Raw genomic sequence first — 21,765 nt, 5'->3', positions numbered from 1 at the left:
ACTGTCGATTTCCGTTTAAATTAGGAAAGTAGGAGAACCCTAGTTTCCCAGAGGTCCCGGATATCTGCTAATACCACACGCTAAGCAATCAGAACATGAGATAACAATGACAAAGCTTAAGAAATCGTAAAAAGAGAGCAAAGAGAAGTCTTATTCCGAATTTGCGTATGAGCGTTTACAACAATGTATAAACCTGAGCTCGAGACCTGTCAGCGAGATTCCTAGTTCTAACAACCCTAAGACAGCTAAACCTAATTGAGTCGCAGCTCGAAATAACAAAAATGGAAAGTTGCCTAATTGCTCTAAGTGCTAAGTTTTCTCTCCAAAAATCCCTCTTCGTGCCTCTCGCCTAGGACTCCTTACATACTCGCTCCTAGATCAGTTTACGCTTTTCCTCTTCTGCCCTTAAGCCGTCATAGCATAAAAACGGAGATATTCCATTTTTTCCGATCTTCGTAATTATCTTCAAAATTTCGTATTTATCCGCGGAAACTTGACATTTATCATTCCTTGCGAACCAAGCGTAAACCGTCATGCGCTTACGGGCTGTTAGTTAAGAAATCGTAAGTTGGGCCTCGATTCGTATCTTAGGTCCCTTTGGCCGTCTTCCAACTCGATATGTTTATTACGGCTTCTTTCGATAAAAAATGAACTTTCCGCGGTTTTTACCGCAAAGTTTGGTTGATTACTTAGAATGGCGGAAAACATGAAATGAGTTCGCTTTGGTCTTCGGGAGATAGCATCGAAGGGTAGACGAGAATGCATGGATTAGTGTCGTATCGACGTTTCGGAAAAGCTCGGTCGCTACGTAGCGACCGAACAGAACGTACGCTCGGTTGCTACGTAGCGACCGAGCTTGGCTCGAGCTCGGTCGCTACAGAGCGGGACGGACATTCGGTCGCTATGTAGCGACCGAGATTAGCCGAGCTCGGTCGCTACGTAGCGATCGAGTTAGGCTCGGGCTCGGTCGCTACGTAGCGACCGAGGTGTGTGCATGCTTGGTCGCCGCGTATCGATCGAGCTTGGCTTGTCCGCGGTCCGATTGGCATACTCGAGCTTGTCCGCGGCCGATTTGGATATATGTCTGTTGCCTTCGGACAATCGGTTTTTAGTAGTTCGATTGAGATTTGAACAAGATTTTACCGCGAGATTCTACTTAAAGATTTATTTACGAAGGTTACTTTTCATAAAAACGTTCATGCCAATTTTTACGGAATTTCAGACATTGATTCCGTCGTGACCGATTTTGACCCCAACAAGTATGTGCTTTTCACTCTTATTTTTCCTCTTTTCAGAAAACAAAATTGTGTGTTTCCTTGTTTATGTACAAAGTCTTCTTATTTTGTGGATTAGATTTATTTTGTTCCTTGATTGTTTTGTTCATTGTTTTGCTGATGTAATAACTTTTGAGTTTTGAAACAAAGTGTGTAAAATAACTTAATTTATTGAGGAAATAATTTGAATGTTATATGGACAAAAAATCAAAATGGAAAACACACAAAAAACGCATTCAAGTTGTTCGACAAAATTCTCTATAAAATATGCATGTCCATAAAATGGTGTCTAAACAATCCTATATGATATATAGAAATATGTATATCCACAAAATAGTGTCCACAAAACCTCGTTCACAAGAACTCGTTCACATGGACATCAAAATTTATTATAAATTTACAAAAAAATATATACATTATGGATATCAAAATGTAGAAGAGAAAAAGTTATAACTTATTTTATGCATTAATATAGATTTTATACATTATAATTTGTAATAATGACCCAAAAAATATGTTGGGAATGTACATAAACACTACACGGTTATAAAGCACTTGTCCACAGATACTAAGAAATTATGTAAGATGATTAGGAATATAAGAACTTGTCCAAAAAAACACATCCATGAAACTTAGTTCATGAAACCTCATCCACGAAAATTTTAAAGAGATTTTCTACATTTTTTATCCATCCATATCCACATCTTTTTATGTTCACGTATTTTTCTTATATGTTCACAATTTTGCATCCACACTTCTTATGTCCATACATTTTTTTTTATAATTGTTGAAATATATAAAATATATATATATATATATATATATATATATATATATATATATATATATATATATATATATATATATATATATATATATATATGAAAATGGATGTTAAAATATAGAGAAAAACAAATTGCAATTTATTGTAATAATTATATTTTCTTCAAATGTCTTAAACTCTGAGAAAAAAACAAATAAAAACATAAAAACTTTGCAAAAAAACAAATAAAAAGTTGAGAAGAAAGTATTCTCTCAAAACCAAACTTAATAACTCCTACGAAACGCAGGGCTGTACGGTCACTTTCCAGTTGGCGAAAAATAATAAAAAAAAACACTGACTCAACCTTGGTCTCAGTTAAGAAAGCAAGGGGCACAATGGTCCGAAACCAGCTCAAAATCAAGACAAAGTGTCTCTCCAGCAAGTTATGTCTGAATGTGTCCAAAAAGATAAAAAAAAGTGTCCCAAACCGCTATCGACTCATTATTCAGTGTTACACACAACTAGACAGACCAATTTCTAATCTTCTAGTTAAGTCAAAACAAGAAAAACAATCTAGATTGTTTCTTCTCTCCAGTTCTAAGAAGACAAACGAACTTTTTTTTTAAGCTCTATGAAACGCGCACAAGCTAATTAACCTTATGGCCCTTTGCATTTATACTCACATTCACGGTATCATGTTTCAAATATTGTGATCAAACCATATCTTCTTATTTGCCGGCTGGCCAGTTCTTCCAAGATACTTAGGGTATGACTGGTTACCTCGCTATCATCCGCAAACGCAGTTTTTGCAGTTGCTAACAGTTGTTGGCATTTTGCAAAAATCATTCAAACCACTTTAAACCTCATAAATTAAAAAGCTAGTTCCAGCTAACTTTTACGGCTGTGGGCGGTGGCGAGACGATAGATTTTTCCTTTTTTTAGACAATATAAATACAAAATTAAAAATATTCCATAAAAATTTTAAATTAGAATTATTAAAATACTAAAATATATCTATTATATTTTAATTAATATTATAAAATTTTAAAATAAAAATATTTCTATAATTTTTAAAAATTTAAAACTATAACTTTCTAAAAATAATTTTTATATTTATGATAATATTATGATTTTTGATACTTTAATAATTATATAAAATGTAAATATTATTAATTTATTATTTAACTGATGTTGTGTTTGGTAGTTAATTAGTCAAAAGTATTCCGTAAACGCACAAATTTCTAACCGCATAACCAGTCGTACAAATCTCTTAAAACCGCTAGAAACCGCAACCATCCGCATCCATAAACTCTCGCATCCGCAACCGCTGCGTTTGAACCAGTCAGACCCTTAGTGGTTGTCCACGTCATACGTCTTTGACGACTTCTCTATTTCTTCTCAACTTGAGTAACACAGCTTGTTCAAGCGCTGTTCATTTGTCTTCATTGATTCCACAAATGATGTGTCTCATTCGTGCCTTCCAGTGTATGAATTTCGTTCATCTAACATGATAGTTTTTTGAATTTTCACTAAATCATTCATTGTTTCGATAGCTTTCACAGGACCTCAACTTATAGGTAGATAGTGGCCCGCTCTAATGCTAAATAGAAAACCAAACTTACAAGAAACAACAGACTCAGATAATAGATTCAAGAATACATTTCACTTGTATTAAAATTATATTTAAAAAATTCTTACAAATCTGCTTAATCAGGATTAGTCAACGTCACATATGATTTAAGACATACCAATTTCTAATCTTATCAGTGATTCAAAACGAAAATACTCTAGCTCTAAAAACAAAAACAATCTATGTTTCTTAAGCTCTATGAAACGCAAACATACCTAACCCTAAAATCCTACATACATACTCACAAACGAAAAATCTTTTCTCCAATATTGTGATCAAACAAAATCTTCTTGTTTGCTAGCTGGCCAAGTCTTCCAAGATACTTAGTCTTTAATCACGTCAAATATCTTTAATGACTTCCCTTTTTCTTCTCAACTCGAGTAACACAGCTGCCTGCTTGTGTGACTAACAGCTTCATCATAGAAGAAAAACTGAAACTAGCACATTAGCCGACGCACATGAGAAAGCGTATAATTTTCCATTACAATAAAGCCACTCTAGTCTTTAAAATAATTGAAAGAAACCTTCGATTGAAAATCCACAACATACTAACCCACAACCAACATCGAACAACAAAACGAGGTTAGACAAAATCTCAAACCCTAAACACAATGAATACCAAGCAGTTAGGAACAGTCAAACAGAAATAAGATCATATAACTCTAGAGAGATGCTGATAAACAAGCTTTATATTCATAAAAACAGGCCCAATTACAAGGCACCCTACTTAAATTTCGAACATAGACATTGATCCACCACTGCTAGTTCTAGAGCATCATCAACCGGCGTTATGTAGACTGATAAAAAATAGAAGTAGACAAATAGTATAAATCATCGACACTTTTATCTGTCAGTCTGAAACAAAGGCTCTTTCATGATACAAGAAAGAGAAAGACTAAAGCAAGAAGCAAGGATTTTGTTTCAATTTCTAAATCTATTAATTTACGCAAAAAAATTTACCAAAATTATTTTTGGTTATTGTTATAAACTAGTTGGAAATATGTGGCTTTATATTGAATAGCTTATATTAAAAGTAGAGTGGACAGCGATGGAGAGAGAGCGATGTAATATGAGTTTATTGTGTTTTGGGTTTTTGTGCTTCTAAATGGAAACAACGAGAGAGAGAGAATTTTTCACTTCAGATGTTCAATTAATAAACAAGAGGATACATCCTCCTATATATTAAAAGAGAAGTCACTTTAGTGATTTCTGCTGACATAACATTAATATAGAGCTTCTCAGAAAAATTGTTATAATTCTATTGGTCGATTTTTTTGAATTTTATTTTTCATTTATTTTAATCAATTGCTTATGTAGACAAACCCAAAACTATTGTCGATTTCATTAAGCCCATGTATAGCTAGGGAATAATAATTATCGATTTAGTTTAGCCTTGGGTACCCGTTCGGATTCGGGTAGGGTATTTTAGATTTTCGGGTATTTCGGTATAGAGGCGTAGAACCCGTTCGGGTATTTCTGTACTTCGGGTCGGGTTCGGGTATTTTTTAGTTCGGATTCGGTTATTTTGGATCGGGTTCGGATATTTAGATTTTGAAAAAAAAAATTAAAATTTTCATTTCTCAAGTTTCTTATATTTAAAAATATAACTTTCAGTTAACTATTTTTTTATTTTTAATAGATTGAATGGTTAATAGATTTGGACATAACATTTTAAAATACCCGTTCGGGTATTTCTGTACTTCGGGTTCGGGTATCCAATCTCTCATTATTCAATACCCGTTCGGGTATTTTGCTACTTCGATTCGGATTTCAGTTCGGGTTTTTCGGATCGGGTTCGGGTGCCACTTTGGATATCGGGTAAAGTGTCCAACCTTACTAATTAGGTTGTTTTTTTTTTAATAACTTACCTTTCTAATATTAATTACTTGCGCAAGTTGAAATCATTAAATATGAAAATAACTTATTGACAAAATTTGTTTTTAATAACGTACCTTTCTAATATGGATTACTTGTGCAAGTTGAAATCATTAAATATGCAAATCACTTATTCACAATATGAATTACTTGCGCAAGTTGAAATCATTAAATTTTATCGATTTAGTTACCCTTGGGAAAGATTTAGAATTAAGACAAATATTAAAAACTTTCCTTATTATTCAAACGGTAAACTTGCGCATGTTGATATCATATTTATTACATTGCTTACAAAATATTTTAATGTTTCTAATTAGGTTGTTTGTTTTTAATAACTTACCTTTTTTAATATGGATTACTTGCGCAAGTTAAAATCATATCATATGCAAATAATTTTTTGACAATACACATTTAATATCTTTCTTTAAACAATTTCATTATTTATTGTGTAAAATATTGTGCGTCATTAATATGAGAAATAAATCGACTATATATATATAGGACACTCAAAGTCTTAAAATACAAACATTCTCTTTTCATTCTTTAAAGTATTATTCACAAATCTCTCCTCTCATATACTATTAAGGTATTACGACGATCTTGCTTGTGTGCTAAGAAAAATGTGTTTAGACGCAAAGGCTCCTCATATTTAGAACCATGAACTCAACTCTTTGTATCTTGTCTCCAAAAAGCATGTCTGGTCTATTTTTGCCATGTGTTGAATACTGGTAACGACAATATGGTCTTCCTTTTTTTTATATGTAGACCAGGTCGTGAGAGTGATAGTGATCTAGAAGACCTTGAACATGCTGAGAAGCTTCGCCAAGTTAAAGCAGTTCTTGAAGAGGTTCTTTAGTACTTTCTCTTTTTTTGTTGAATATAGTCCGGGGAAAGTATTACATAGTATCATTTAGTAATACTATTTTATATCATTTTTTTGTTGAATATACTATTTTATAAGTAAGCTAGCATTATGTATTTTTTATTTAATTCATGAGATCATTTTCTCACAGCAGAGAACCTTTTGGAATGGCGCATGGAGGAAATTTCTCAGGGATATACAGGAATGTTCAACTGAAGCCGCTGAAGTGGGATGGTGAAGGCGAAGAAGAAAGACCTGTAGAGGCCCTTATGATTCTTAAATACGGCGGTGTTCTGACTCACGCTGGTAGAAAACAGGTGTTTACATACTTTACCATATAATTTGTCATTGTTATAAATATATATATATATATGTTTTCCAAATATGGAAGAATTGTTTAACTTATTGATGTTTGCTTCATCTGCGTGCAGGCAGAAGAGCTTAGTAGATATAATTTTTTGCAGGTTTCTAATTGAATTTGCTTTCTTTATCGAGAAATGTACTTTATAATTTATATTATTTATGGATAATATTTCGATTTTTATTATATTTTCTTTTAATATGTCTACATAAATGTTTGTTTATTATTTATGGAGAAATAATATTATTCACCTAAAATAAAGAATTACGACACATATACAATACAATTCTAATTAATAATAATATAAAATCTGTTACTTTTAAAACTATACACTCTTTATTCCATTTTTTGAATGAAAGTATCTTCGTAAACACACAAAATATTTTGTGACGTTGCAATTATACATACACACAATATCTACCTCTTCATACTGACGTTATTGTGTTCTCTCTCGTGATGTGCGGACCGAGAGGGAACACAGGGTTTGGACCGGTCATGTTCTAATACCCGCACAGGGTACGGACCGGTCACCTAGTACATATTTATAGTGACAGAGAAATATTAAAATATAACATTAGTCGGTCATAAATATCAGTCAAAGACCGACTTTGATTAATAAGACAAAAGAAGAAGATATACTTTATCCTCTAAATAGATAATCACAAACATTATCTTTAACAGTTATCAAAAATTTGAACTTTATTTTTTTTTTTTTTTACTTTGCACAATTATGCTATTATAACTATGAGAAATACTACAGACGATTTTATAGTTGATAACTCTACAGCTAATAATTTTACCTGCTATATGAAGATTCACACCTGCCTAAATCACCGGAACCTTATTGTTTTATCTTACACATTTTTGTACGGATACACTTTTGGCTACATAATATTAGATAACTTTGATATACAAGTGGGCTATTACATTAAAATTTATCCAAAACAAATTTACGGCCCAATTGATAAAGATTACAGTTAATTAGCACAGAAGCAGTTGAAAGAAAAAAAAAAAGGAAAACAAAACGCAAGAAGCTCCTCGAAGAATTCTCCGGCGACTTCTGAAGAAAAAACGTCTCCGATTGAGGTAAACTGAGTGATATCCTTTGATAAAAGCCTCAATTTTGTTTCTGCCCATGTGTCTGTATATTCTTTTGTGTATCCTTTTGTGTCTGTACAATTACAAAATAAGTTTGTTTGCCACTTCCATGGTAGGTCTCATCATTAATTGAAAAATATCGAGTTGATTGGCCAAAAAGCTTCGAGCTTTGATGAAATACTTGTTTGCCCAAAACCCTAAAAATTGGATTAAAGAACTTTAAAAGTTGTTGTTGATAAACTTCGGGAAGGTCTAATCGAAGTATTTAGGTCATAGTCATCTTGAAAACTCTCAGTTCAAGTAGAATTTTTTTCAATGTTTCAAGATTCAGTTATAGAGTGTGTATGGGTTTATTAAAGGAATTGTTCTACTTCAGGTCTTCTTCAAGTGGTCAAAACGGGATGAGAGAGAGCACCGGTTTTCCACAAGTTATTGAGGTTGCTCCGTTGAACAGTCTGCCTTACGTCGGTCCATTAAATGGCAATTCATCCATGTCTGGTAACAAGGCCAACGAGACTGCAGAGAAAACAGGACCTCCAGCAATGATATTTCTACCTTCTGAATCAGCTCCAGAGTTTTATAGCCTTATCTCTCAGTCAAAAACCGGAGTTGCCCTCACGGGAAGTGCAGCCATGGGGAAGATCGGACCAACTATTGGTTTGGTGGATATTGCTGAATCCGATGACTCTTACTATTTCCGTGTTTCCCTCCCTGGTGTTTCAAGAGATGAAAGTAAGTCTCAAAACCTTTTGCAGAAGAATACATCTGATATATACTTTTGTTCATGAGGTGCTTTGTCTGAAACGTACAGAGGAGTTCAGCTGCGAAATAGAACCAGACGGTAAGATTCTGATCAAAGGAGCAACAACGACGGGAGAGAAGACAGTGTGCAGACACAATCAGGTGTTCAAGATGCTATCACAAAACTTATGCCCTCCAGGCCACTTCACCATCTCTTTCCAGCTTCCGGGTCCTGTGAGCAACGAAGATTTCAGCGGTAATTTTGGTGCAGATGGTGTTCTTGAGGGAGTAGTGAAGAAGCTCTACTACGAAGACTGAACAACATCCATGTATTGCTATTAGGAAGATGGTTGATTAGTGTATGCCTGACCGATTCTGCACCGCTGGTCATAGAATTTGTGCCTAAAAGGTCATTCGACTCTTCGAATATGTTTAGAGACAAATATTTCTCTACAAACAACTTTTTAGGTATCCTTTGTGTTTGAACTTGAAAATAACTTTGATGACTTTTCGGTGTTCAAGTATTTTCATTCAAGTGGTTGGTTAAATATGTTACCAAAGCAATTCATGTCTCCACAAGAGACCACCAATCGGCCAAAATTCTAACAAAATCTCTTGCAAGGAAAGAATATGAACTTATTAGCCTCTTTAGGATTGTGTAAATAAAAGACTTGTTGTTAATGAAAGGAACACAATTTGAACATTCTTCGATTCACATGTTAACACAAAGATGTAAAGACTTGTACGCCTTCAAGACAACTTAACAATAACCCCCATTACCCCTAACCCAACCATAAATCTTACGGACTTTGCATGTCCACTTGTTAACACAACCATCTACTTTTTCTGCGAACATATACCTCGAATCATTCATATACTGTAGTTAAAGCTAGAATAGGGACCATGTTAGGATACAAACCAGCCGAAGAAATATAGGGCGCCTGAGGTGAAATTATATATTTTTTTGTTTATATAGTTTTATGTGTATTATATTTAAAATAAAATAATTTATTTTTGTCACATGGAATAAAAATTAGAAAATAAAAAATGATACAATTAGAATGTTAGATTATTTTAGAAATATTTTCACTCTAGGACACATTCATCATCTTTATTTACACTCTAAGACACATTGTTATACTGACACACTTTCTTCAACTAATTCTCTTCCTTTTTCGTTAGAACTTAATCTTAAGGAAACTAACTAGATTTTCCTTTGGCGGGATTAGCCTACAACCATTGATCTTCTTAAAGCTCCAACGGCTGAGATTTTATTTGGCAGATCTAGAAAAGACATATATCTGCTATTTAATAACAACCATTCGATCAATATCCCTCTTTCTTATTTTCAACGGTCCAGATTTAGTTCTACCTATAACAGTATTCTCTTTCATCTCTTCCCCAACGACGTCGATTTTCTCTGTGTTCATCAAGGAAAAAAAAATCTAAACTTTGCTAACTAATCCAAGATTTTCAATCCTAATTATTGGATTCTAAGTGGTGGTTTATGAGATAACTTTGTTTAACAATTTGTTTTACTGTAATTCCAACATCTTAATTTTGGTTGAATAACAGAGCATTGTATAATTATCGCCGGCAAATAAAAGACGTTCGACGACGGCAGCGGGAATGTGTTGCAAGAGTTCTTTGTCAACACCGAAGCTCCTCCCCCCCCCCTTCCGCCTCACTGAGCTTTTGACCGCATAACACCAAGGAACTTACAAGAATCTTCACCGTACTTTTTTTATTCCTAAATTTGGCCGAACACCACATGATTTTTTTCAACCTCTCACCTTACTACTATCTTCATACTCCGATCGTGTACACTTTGTAAACGAATCTCGGACTGTCCATGTGTACAATCATACTTCTTTGTACGCATGTACACATTACCGTGACATACATAGCACACACAACCACAGTTGAATCATGTTTCACCTGATAATTTGTAGACATTCAAGAATCAAAATCAGTAGCCACGGATTTACACTTTGCCATTTGAATTTTCCAAAGGAGTAGCATGTACATTTTTGTTGCCGAGTTGTCCATGTGTAAAACCTCGATTCTTTGTACGTGTGTACAAGTTAGCGTGTCAAACGTAGCACACACGGATTTGAATCCACCTGACAAATCGTATAAATTTAAGAACCCATACAAGTCAAGCATAGCACACGAATTTTAATCCACTGTACACTGCCACAGATTTGAATTCCCAAAATCAGTAGCCAGTACATTTTACTCGAATGCTTCTCGCTGTCCATGGAGACAACTATGCGCTATTGTACGCATGTACACAAAACAACAATGTACACATGTTTTAGCCAAATAAACATCATCTTTACACAATTCGATTATCATTTTGCAACAAGTTTAGTAAAACACCAAACATGTTTTAGCAGCAACACCAAACATGCTTACATTAGGATTACACATACAACACAAACTACCGTGATATTTTAGCCGAATAAAACCATCATTCTTACAGACATGATACGTCCATATCATACAATCAAACCGCAAAATATAATCTTACACCATCTGATTAGCATAATATAATAAGTCTACAGAATGCAAACACAACACCTAACATGCATACATTAGTCTAAAATAGTGTACACATGTACACACATAACAATGTACACACGTACATAGAAAACATCATCATTAGAAAACTCTGAAATCAGAACCCTAATCCCAAAATTAAGAAAGCTTCCTTCATCCACCCCTTCCTCCTCTGCCTACGCCACCTCTGTAAAATAGTGTACACATGTACACACACATAACAATGTACACACGTACATAGAAAACCTCATCATTAGAAAACTCTTAAATCAGAATCCTAATCCCAAAATTATGAAAACTTCCTTCATTCACCCCTTACTCCTCTGCCTATGCCACCTCTGTAAAAACTGATACCACCAAAAAAATGAAACTTAGAAAACTCTGAAATCGAAACCCTAATCCCAAAATTGAAATCCTGAATCCCAAATCCCAAAATCGAAATCCCAAACCCTAATCCCAAATACGAAATCCCAAAATTGAAACACTAACCCAAAAACTTGGGAATCTCTAACCTCACATGAGGATTGAGATGGAAGCAACCGTAAATACCGAAACCAATCGAGATGTAAAAAATAAATGGATCTAACCTTTTGCTTTGCCCTTGAAATCTCTCCTCTTTTGCGACGACATCTTCTTCTCCATCAGTCTCCGCCGTTAAAACGTCCTCCGTTGGAAATCTCGTTCGTCACTTTTTTCTGGGTTTTACTATTATTGAAGAAAGAAAATTAATTCGACGAGAGTTTCCCCGGGCCCGTGTGAAAAACAAAATTCAATTTCACCTAGGTTTCACGTCCACCAGTCTAAACCCTATTTTTTTTTTAAATTCAAATACCTAACCAGCCCAACTAAAAAGAATCGTCCAATTACCTCAGTATCCCTCTTGGTTTTGCTTTTTGGAGGGTAAACAAGTCTTCAACCACTGAGAAGTACCTCAGTAGCATAATGTGTTCTAAAGTGTAATAAAAAGACACAATGTGTCTATTTATGTTAATAACTCATTATTTTATCCTAACAAGTAGCAGAAATTCTAAAAACTTATAAAATCATTGTGAAACCGTATAAATCATACGTAAAAGTATTAAAATATTTATGAAGCTTTATAAATCAGTTATAAAGTAATGTATTAAAATTTATAAATTAGTTTTAAAGGCTTATATCAATATAAAACAATATATAAATGATAATAAAGTTTTTAAACCATTTAATGACTTTTAGTGATAAAATTCTTCAACTATTTTTAAATTATAAAAAAAAACCTCAACTAAGTTTTCAACATTATAAACCTTCAACTTATAAACCGTTAATGTATGTCACCTTCCGTCATGATTTTTTAAACGGAGGGTAACATATGTTAATGAAATTAAAGTTGATGGTTTATTTCACAGAATTTTTAGTTAAATGTTTTTTTATGATTAATCTTTAGTTGAGGGGAAAACCCTTAAAGAAACACAACTTGAACATTCTTCGATTCACATGTCAACACAAAGATGTGAAGACTTGTACGTATTGAAGACAACTTAACAATAACCCCCAACCCCTAACCCAACCATAAATCTTACGGACTTTGCATGTCCACTTGTTAACACAACCATCTACTTTTTCTCCGAACATATACCTCGAATCATTCATATACTGTAGTTAAAGCTAGAATAGGGACCCTGTTAGGGATACAAACCAGCTGGAGTAACCATTCCAGCTGTGGTGTTGTTTGTACATGGCTCATCTTCGAGCTTGTCCGCTATCTCATCGCCACAAAATCAGCCTTGAAGAAGATTATCCTCCTCCTCTACAACATTACAGACGATCTACTATTAGAAAGATTACATCTATTAAGAACTTTAAAAAGAAAATAATGTTTTTTTTTTGTCAACCAATGTTATTTTTTTATAATATGAAAAATACGAGGTGGTATTACGCACGTGAATATTTCATTTTCATGTACGACTTTTACAAATACACAGTACAAATAGACTATATGAGAGAAGTAGAGAGCGTACGGTTGCAGATAACATTAGTAGAACCTCAAGGAGAGTCTGAGAAAACGAATGATGTTGAAACTTGTAAGAGACGGACATCTTGGTACTTGGTAGTGATTAGGACCATTCTGCTTCACAGAATATATATATATATATATAATTTTTTATCAATAACAGAATATATAATTCACAGAATATATATTCTTTTTTATCAATAACAGAATATATAATTCTTATTCTTAAAATATCTGGGTAATAAAAGCATAAATATCTAGGTCTGAGCAAAGATTCATAACCGAAAATCCAAACCAGACCAAACTGAAATATCTAAAATTAAAATCGGACCGAACTTTCAAATATCCTAATTGTTTTTACATTTTTATGCTCGAAAAAACCAAACGAAACTAAAAATTGGATACCCAAATATATATATTTATAATAAAAATCTATTTATCAATTTTTAAAAAATATTTTTAAAATTAAATTATTATAAAATATCCAAACTATTCGAAAGCATTCAAATAGTTTTGTTTGAAATATCTAAAATAAATTATCCAAAGTTTTTTTATCCGAATTATCTTAGTTATTCAATATTTTCTCTAAAATACATAATATATAATCCAAATTATCTAAAAAAACCGAACCACGATCAGAATCCAATATGAACCAAATTTTGGAGTGTTTTCAGGTTCTTAGTTTTAGTATCCAACTGAACACGAACTGAAAATAAGTTATGCAGTACGTAAATTAATACTTAAACTGAACTGAAGTAACATCCGAAATGTTCAAGCTTAAATATTTGTAAGAGATTAGAATGACTATATGATAGACAGAGAGAGTAAATTATGCTGGGACTCTACCCTTTTTGTTTATTACATCTCGACGTGTAAACACTTGGCACACAAGGTTCGTTTTGCCGCAAGAGAACGTGCTTTCAAGCGTATCCTCCTTACGTGTAAGGCATGCATAGTAAAATACAATTAGAAAAAAGAAAAATATATATTGGAGTTGAACCGAATAATTATATTTTACATCTATAATAACACTTAGAAATAATTATATTTTAACATATTGCTATTTCTTTTTATATATAAACTACTGTTTTTTATATAAGAAAAAACAGTCATTTCTATTTTTCATTGTATGTTATCTATCATACAAGAATACATTGAAACAAAATCAATATCTATTATGCAGGTTCTTTATTTTAAATCAAAATAGTAAATATATTAAAATAGTTGTTCTTTTCAAAAAATATATTAAAAATAATATTAGGAGATAAAATGTGAATTTACCATTATAATAAAGTAGTACAAGATCTATATTGTCAAACTTAAGTAGTCACAATATGTTTTAGGTAACCTAAATTTGTCCATCTATAACATCAAAAACTTGGTTATAGATAATGTGTATTAAACTAAGTTTGTATCTTAAAACAGACCAACATTATTCACTAACTTAAGTTGTTAGATTCTGACCCAAATACAGACAAATTTTGATTGCAAGTTCAAAAGATGTCAATTTCTGATATATATAATGAAAAGGGTAGATTAATAGTTACTATAAAACAAATTAGAATTAACTGAATACAATATTGATCCTACTCTTATCTCTGTCCGGTCAAAGGAATCTCTTCGAAGAATAAGGGGAAACTGTTTTTGTCCATGTCATACGGATCACCGTTTACCACAAATCCAACTCTGTTTAACAACACGTGTATCCTCGTCTACCCACGTCAGGCACCTCACTCGGTGACGTGGCGGATCATGTACAATAACATGCTGATTCAATGTATCGTGTAGATTTGTGCGCACGTATATATAGCCATGAACGGGTTGTGTCGACTGGTCACTTCTACCTGAAAAGAAAAAGAACTCGAATATTATCTCAACTTGTGTACGTAAGAGCGATGGCTTCTGAAAGACAAAAACAAGGAGGAGTACAACCTGGCAAAGAACACGTCATGGACCCAACTCCACAATTCTCTAGTTCAGACTACCAACCCTCCAACAAGCTTCGTGTAATTATTCTCTCAATTTTTATACCAATGATTGAGAAAAATCCGTGTTGCAGTCATGAATAAATCAGTAAATTCTTTTACGTGTGATATTCGTTTTCTGAGTTCATATATGCATTATATACAAATTTGATCTTGGTTCGTATTTAGTCCTTCAGCTACATAAATTTGAATAACTTGACGTCCTACTTAGTAATTTTGTAATGACTTTATTAATCTAATTTGTAAGTTCTATAATAAATGTACATACAGGGAAAGGTGGCCCTGATAACGGGCGGAGACTCGGGGATTGGTAGAGCCGTGAGTTACTGTTTTGCAGTTGAAGGTGCCACAGTTGCCTTCACGTACGTCAAGGGCCAAGAGGAAAAGGACGCACAAGAGACTCTACAAATGTTGAAGGAAGCAAAAACTTCGGAGGCGAAGGACCCGATTGCAATTCCAACGGATTTAGGATTCGATGAGAACTGCAAGAGGGTTGTAGACGAGGTTGTTAATGCGTTTGGACGAATCGATGTCTTGATCAATAACGCAGCGGAGCAGTACGAAAGCAATTCCATCGAAGAGATCGATGAGCCTAGGCTGGAACGTGTCTTCCGTACAAACATCTTTTCTTATTTCTTTCTCACAAGGTGAATCGAATCATTGAGATGTCTACCTTTTGTTAATATAAAGTCACACGTGTGATGGTAATAAATTGTTTATTTTTTTTATTGGTCAATAGGCATGCGTTGAAGCATATGAAGGAAGGAAGCAGCATAATAAACACAACATCCGTGAACGCCTACAAGGGACACGCATCGCTTCTCGACTACACGGCTACAAAAGGAGCGATTGTGGCGTTTACTCGAGGTCTTGCACTTCAGCTTGCTGAGAAAGGGATCCGTGTTAATGGTGTAGCACCTGGTCCTATATGGACCCCCCTTATCCCAGCTTCGTTTAATGAGGAGAAGATTAAGAATTTCGGGACTGAAGTCCCGATGAAACGAGCCGGCCAGCCCATTGAGGTGGCACCCTCCTATGTTTTCCTGGCTTGTAACCACTGCTCATCTTACTTCACAGGCCAAGTTCTTCACCCTAACGGTAATTCAATTCATTGATCATTTGTTTCCATACAATTGTGGGAATTATGTTTTAACTCTTTTTGTTTTAATTGTTTAATTTGTGAAGGAGGTGCTGTTGTGAATGCCTAAGGCATATGGTTCGACCGTCTTAAAACGACAATGGTCTTATTATGCTGATAAAAGTTGATAGAAGCTGTGGCGTTGTTGTGGGTCTACTGGCCTTTTGTTAGTTGTGTGTTTGTTATGTTTGAAGTTGGTACGTTTTGTAGTCTGCTGGAAGTAGTAGCAAAAAGTGTTGAAATAAAGATGATATTAAATTTTTTTGCCTTTGAAGTCTTTAACACTAAAAACATAAAAGACCTATTACGACGCACATCAACCAAATCATTCAATCCAGTTCTTATTAGTGAAAAAACTAATTTGTGTGAGAAGTGTGTAGGGACCGACTCTAAAATGTAAGAAACAGTAGAATAGAACAATAAACAAATAATGAGCACTCAAGAACAAATAAGAGAGAGAGTATAAGAGCAGCATTAACGCAAGGGAGAGGGAGAGTGGGTTTTAATTTTTTTTTTATTATTATTTTTATGTTTTGTCAGATTTTAAAAAAAAAAAAAAAAAAATTAAAAATTGACCAATCGCGGGCCGCCACGTATCAGTGGGGCCCGCGAAAAGTGATAGAACCTTACAAACTCACCTCTTACGGAAGAGGTAGAAGAGGCAGGTTTTAATTTATAGTGGGGCCCACATGATTTTAAACTATTTTTTTTTTGAAGAGTCAGCCTTAAGAGGCAGGGATATTAATGCTCTAATGGATTCGAGTGAAAGTAGAAAAAAAAAATAGAGTAAGAAACTTGTGCTGCAGGATGAGAATAGGATGAGAATGTCGGAAAAATAATCAAATTTATTTACATTTTTGTTTATAATTTCCATTAGACATTATAACAAAAAATGTACAATTTGCAATGTTTGATCATTTGGATTGTGATATATATTTTCGTAGCACACGGTTGGACAGTATTATTGATATAGACCAGGATTGGTTGAAAACTAAACCGGTTCAGAAGAAATGATGAGCTGGTGAACTGAAGAACTAATCTTTGACCTTATCTATGTCGAAAAAATATTATGGGCCTATTCCATCCAATTCAGTTTTGAGTAAGATTTAGAAAAACTATTGCTCATCTCTCATGTCGAGACCAAAAATCGTTGTTTAAAACAATAAATTTATGATGATAGTTTGAGATTTTCCGTTCTAAATTTTTTCAGTAAATGAACTTTACTTTTTCTTAGTTATTGTGTCTTATATTACCTTTATGTATTTTTTCCGTAATTCATTTTCACACCTGGTATTAATTTTTAATGTGTATACTATTTTAATATATGGAAAATATACTATTGTAATATTGCTTTAATGTTTTAAATTCTAAACACTTGTATATATATATTCAACAAATATAAGAAAATAATAACCTGTTCTTCTTAGTTCAAAATTTCTATTCTTCTTAAATCTGAAAAATGAATTGTTTTAAATTAATAGTTTCTTATTTATCCATATCACATAAAAAAATTTTTTAAAAAGTTTTGAAACGTAAAAGATTATAAAAAAAATTCAAATTAAAAAAATATAATTCAAAACTATAAAAATATTAATTTTCTTATATATATATAAGGTATAAGAGTCTTTAGTCTTTTTACTAAAATCTATTTTGGTGATTTTTTCATTAAATGTTTTTTGTGACAAATTTTAAAAATAGCTTAATTTGAAAGAACTGTTCTTATATTTATATATCTAGGATATAATTTTTTTTTTGTCTCTTTGCTAAAATTTATTTTACTCATTATGGTTTTCTTCTTACAAATAATTCTTTTCCATACGTTGATTTTGCCAAGAACAACAGTTTTAGCAGTGTCTGGGTGATATCCTTCCGGGAAGGGCTGACAGTCTAAGCCCGTGACGGTACCAAACTCTTGGAAACCGTAACGAAGAGGCTTCCCACCAAAAGCCGTCCAGAGTGTGTGTTCTGGAAAACATAGAAATTGACGTGAGAGGAAGGAATGAATCATCTTACAAGAAACTGGAGCTTGGCGGGCAGGGATGTCGAAAAGCTTTCCAAAAGGTGACTGGCGAATAGTATCGAACTACAGAGTACCTCTGAGAACATGGCGAATGAACGGCAAATAATCCGGCGAGGAGTAGATATTGAGTCGCCTGACGGGGAACCTATCAGTTGCGAATAATCTGGATGGGAGACAGAGGTCTTCTCCAACTGTTCCTAATTTAGCATTGATGATAGTGATGAAATGTGAAATCAATAACTATAAAAACCCTAATTTCTAATAAAAACCCTAATTTCAATAAAAACTTCGAAAAACGTAATCTTTGAAAGACTAACCTTCGATTTGTGTTGGCGGCGTTTGCTGCATCGTCTTTCCTTTCTTCTTCTTACCCTGCGGTTACGTCATGATTCGCGGGAGGAGACTGAAGAAAAAATGGAGATGAAAGAGACAAGCGAGGATAATTGATTTTTGGGTTTGATTTGGTGAAGAAAGTGAAGATGAAGGAGACAATCGAGGGAGAGTGAATTGTCAAATCTAAGATTTGTCAATTGGAGGAATCGTAAAAGCATATAGGATAATGTTTTAATTGAACATATATTTTTGAAATTCGAAATTCAAACCACCAAAGAATATTCAATAAATAAATCAAAATACTTTTAACCTTAGTTAGGATGTCCAGTTAGTTCATCTAATTAATGGTAGATAAGGTTTCATAAGGTTGAGAGTATCTAGAACATTGCACATAAAAAATATGTGCTTCCAGCAAGAAGTGTCTTAATGTATAATCGCAGTGTTCTAGAAAATAAAAAATTCTAAAAATTTTAAAGTGAACTCAAGAAAATTGTCCTTTTTTATTGAAACACTTTTTTTTTTGAAACACAATAATAATGACACGCTAGAATGATGTTTTTCAAAGCACACTTTCCTCTTTTCACGTTTACTGAGAAAAGTCGTCTGAAAGACAGCTCCACTTCTCACTTTCTCCCTCACTCTCGTATCTTCCAAAGCTCTCTCTAATGGCTATCATCACAGAAGAAGAAGAAGAGGAAACGAAACCCCTAGTTCCTCCTGGGAGTAAAGAATCGACTATGAAGAACCCTCAATCTCAAAACCCTTTTCCTTTTTGGTTCTACTTTACAATCATCTTCTCTCTCGCCACTCTCCTCTTCGTCTCTCTCTCTCTCTACTCTTCTCAGACCGATCCCAGATCCTGGTTCCTCTCGCTCCCACCATCTCTCCGTCAACATTACTCAGATGGAAGAACACTCAAAGTCCAGGTAAACCCAGACGAACTACCAATCCAAGTATTTGTGGCTGAATCTGGCCCGGCTCAATCGGAGAATGTGATAATCGTTCACGGGTTAGGGCTTAGCTCGTACGCGTTTCGAGAGATGATCCAATCTCTTGGATCTAAAGGGATTCATGGTGTAGCTGTTGATTTGCCCGGGAATGGATTCTCTGACAAGTCGATGGTAGTGGTAGGTGGAGACAGGGAGATAGGGTTTGTGGGTAGAGTTAAGGAAGTTTATGGTTTGATTCAAGAGAAAGGCGTCTTCTGGGCGTTTGATCATATGGTTGAGACTGGAGATTTGCCTTACGAAGAAATCATTAAGCTTCAAAATTCGAAACGGAGAAGCTTGAAAGCTATTGAACTAGGGAGTGAAGAAACAGCTAAGGTTTTAAGTCAAGTGATTGATACTTTGGGTTTATCTCCTGTGCATTTGGTTCTTCATGATTCAGCACTTGGGTTAGCTTCAAACTGGGTTTCCGAGAATCCCCAAAGTGTTCGAAGTATAACGCTTCTTGACTCCAGTATCAACCCGGCATTGCCCTTGTGGGTTTTGCACATACCTGGAATAAGAGAGGTCTTGTTAGGGTTTTCGTTTGCTTTCAAGATGCTAGTGAGCTTACGTTGCTCAAAGGACATGACTTTATCGCAAATCGAAGCTCATAGGATACTTTTGAAAGGAAGCAACGGGAGGGAAGCTGTTCTCGGTTCGCTTAAGAAGCTTAACCATAGCTTTGACATTGCACAGTGGGGTAACTCAGATGCGGTCAATGGTATCCCGATGCAAGTTATTTGGTCTAAACAAGTTTCTGATGTTTGGAGCGAGGAAGGCGAACGTGTATCTAAGGCTCTTCGAAAGGCAAAGTTTGTCACTCATTCAGGCAGCCGTTGGCCTCAGGTTAGTGATTCATTTTGGACTGTATAGTCAATTTCTAAATAATTATTACTAAAGGTACTATAATAACCACACCCAATTTCAAAATACGGATCGTCATAATCATTTGTCATCCAGCTTTGACATTAATAACATCTGGTTGTTCTCCTGTACATTTATTTTTTTCTTTTTGCATAGTTTAGTTTTTTTTTAATCATCATGCTCTCTCTATATATATAGACTCTATGTTTGTGTTACTTGAGTTGATTCATTTGTGGAATACAAATTTGCATGGTTTTGATTGATGAAATTAATCTGAAGTTTTACATTTTTATAGATTTCTTACTAGCATTTGGATCATAAAAAGGTATATGTATCTTAGAATAATTACACAAATTCAATATTCACTGTTGCTGATTCAGGAAAGCAAATCGAGCGAGCTTACAGGTTACATTGCTGATTTCGTTTCTGCGTTCCCGATATCCATCAAACGGGTCCCTGAAGAACCTATACCAGAGAAAGTGCAGAAAATATTGGATGAAGCAAAGGCTGGTGGGGACCATGACCACGCCCATGCTGGTTACACAGATGCTTACGGTCTTGGTGAGGGATGGACTACTTGATATGGTTGGAGTTCTTGATGCTTGTTTAAGTTTATGACTACTCGGAAGTTTTTTACCTTCGTTTTAATTTTTAGATATTGTTATATAAACCCGTGTGTTTCTCAGCAAATTTTCAATTGGAAAAATCTACAATTCTAAAAATTGGTCATAAACAGTCATTCGAGTGTCATGATTTAGGCAAAAACAATGTTTTCCTTTTAACTTTATTAGAGTGTGATTGATGACAGCTGTTTAAGGTGAGTTTTGTCTCGGAAAAAGTAAACAATACTAAAAATGGGTCGAACATAAGCGTTTATTAGATTTCGAGATGAGGTTACAAAGGTGGAGAAAGTAATGGAAAGCCGGAGCTCGTAAGAGCTTAAACCGGAAAAGTACAAATAGCAGAGAGATGATTGTACGGATGATAAACCCTAATCTCGCCGCTAAGTTTGTGTAGCTAAGTGTCGATACCTTTCTCATTTGTTTTCTTCTCTTTTTATAGTCTGTTCGATTGTCTTAACCTAATCTCCTTTTAATTGATTGGACCTTGTCGGCCCTTCGGGCCTGATTAGTGGAATGCTCGCCCTGAGCTGCTTAGTCGATCGATTGCGCTCTGTTTGCTCTCCGCTTCGACTAAAAGCATTCCTTGGTTAAGTCGAAGCCTCGAGCATCGGCTTCCGAGCCGACGACAATCCGGCTTACTGGATTGGGCCTTTTGTT

The 21,765-nt window shown here is 34.3% G+C and overlaps 3 protein-coding genes and 2 long non-coding RNA genes across 7 annotated transcripts; 3 read left to right on the top strand and 2 right to left on the bottom strand.

Annotated features, from left to right (window-relative positions):
- Window positions 1-1,374: 1,374 nt before the first annotated feature.
- On the bottom strand, window positions 1,375-7,454 carry LOC117133419. The gene is made up of 2 exons (XR_004457207.1): window positions 7,304-7,454; window positions 1,375-4,839 (listed from the first exon to the last, which is right to left on the bottom strand). It is a non-coding gene; the product is annotated as an uncharacterized LOC117133419 (long non-coding RNA).
- Window positions 7,455-7,670: 216 nt separating this feature from the next.
- On the top strand, window positions 7,671-9,152 carry LOC103844508 (alpha-crystallin domain-containing protein 22.3). 2 transcript variants are annotated; one of them, XM_033289462.1, is made up of 4 exons: window positions 7,671-7,851; window positions 8,240-8,595; window positions 8,675-8,990; window positions 9,040-9,152. In XM_033289462.1, exons 2-3 carry the CDS (start codon window positions 8,265-8,267, stop codon window positions 8,920-8,922), a joined length of 579 nt encoding a protein of 192 aa, XP_033145353.1. In that variant the 5' UTR covers window positions 7,671-7,851; window positions 8,240-8,264; the 3' UTR covers window positions 8,923-8,990; window positions 9,040-9,152. The 2 variants fall into 2 exon arrangements, with proteins under 2 accessions (XP_033145353.1, XP_018513646.2); XM_018658130.2 differs by having other exon boundaries at window positions 8,675-8,993; window positions 9,043-9,152.
- Window positions 9,153-10,982: 1,830 nt separating this feature from the next.
- LOC117133400 lies at window positions 10,983-14,931 on the bottom strand. 2 transcript variants are annotated; one of them, XR_004457185.1, is made up of 3 exons: window positions 13,164-14,931; window positions 11,754-12,952; window positions 10,983-11,513 (listed from the first exon to the last, which is right to left on the bottom strand). It is a non-coding gene; the product is annotated as an uncharacterized LOC117133400 (long non-coding RNA). The 2 variants fall into 2 exon arrangements; XR_004457179.1 differs by having other exon boundaries at window positions 11,754-14,931.
- A 51-nt stretch (window positions 14,932-14,982) lies between these two features.
- On the top strand, window positions 14,983-16,543 carry LOC103844522 (NADPH-dependent aldehyde reductase 1, chloroplastic). The gene is made up of 4 exons (XM_009121317.2): window positions 14,983-15,162; window positions 15,412-15,788; window positions 15,881-16,239; window positions 16,327-16,543. The coding sequence occupies exons 1-4, from the start codon at window positions 15,052-15,054 to the stop codon at window positions 16,347-16,349; spliced, it is 870 nt and encodes a 289-aa protein (XP_009119565.1). The 5' UTR covers window positions 14,983-15,051; the 3' UTR covers window positions 16,350-16,543.
- Window positions 16,544-19,178: 2,635 nt separating this feature from the next.
- Window positions 19,179-21,235, top strand: LOC103844531 (protein AUXIN RESPONSE 4). Its single transcript, XM_009121328.3, has 2 exons — window positions 19,179-20,467; window positions 20,866-21,235. Exons 1-2 carry the CDS (start codon window positions 19,298-19,300, stop codon window positions 21,064-21,066), a joined length of 1,371 nt encoding a protein of 456 aa, XP_009119576.1. The 5' UTR covers window positions 19,179-19,297; the 3' UTR covers window positions 21,067-21,235.
- The last annotated feature ends 530 nt before the right edge of the window (window positions 21,236-21,765 follow it).

Source organism: Brassica rapa, chromosome A01 (genome assembly GCF_000309985.2).
Source record: "Brassica rapa cultivar Chiifu-401-42 chromosome A01, CAAS_Brap_v3.01, whole genome shotgun sequence".
NCBI classification, from domain to species: Eukaryota; Viridiplantae; Streptophyta; class Magnoliopsida; order Brassicales; family Brassicaceae; genus Brassica; species Brassica rapa.
The sequence above is the reverse complement of the archived record's forward strand: the minus strand, read 5'-3'. Positions and strand labels throughout refer to the sequence as shown.

Bases quoted from the DNA above. Each gene is read 5' to 3' on its own strand.
- LOC103844522 (XM_009121317.2), top strand. From the start codon at position 15,052: ATGGCTTCTGAAAGACAAAAACAAGGAGGAGTACAACCTGGCAAAGAA. The intron at 15,163-15,411 runs GTAATTATTCTC...ATGTACATACAG, and splicing joins AACCCTCCAACAAGCTTCGT to GGAAAGGTGGCCCTGATAAC. The intron at 15,789-15,880 runs GTGAATCGAATC...ATTGGTCAATAG, and splicing joins TCTTATTTCTTTCTCACAAG to GCATGCGTTGAAGCATATGA.
- LOC103844508 (XM_033289462.1), top strand. From the start codon at position 8,265: ATGAGAGAGAGCACCGGTTTTCCACAAGTTATTGAGGTTGCTCCGTTG. The intron at 8,596-8,674 runs GTAAGTCTCAAA...TGAAACGTACAG, and splicing joins TGGTGTTTCAAGAGATGAAA to AGGAGTTCAGCTGCGAAATA.
- LOC103844531 (XM_009121328.3), top strand. From the start codon at position 19,298: ATGGCTATCATCACAGAAGAAGAAGAAGAGGAAACGAAACCCCTAGTT. The intron at 20,468-20,865 runs GTTAGTGATTCA...TTGCTGATTCAG, and splicing joins CAGGCAGCCGTTGGCCTCAG to GAAAGCAAATCGAGCGAGCT.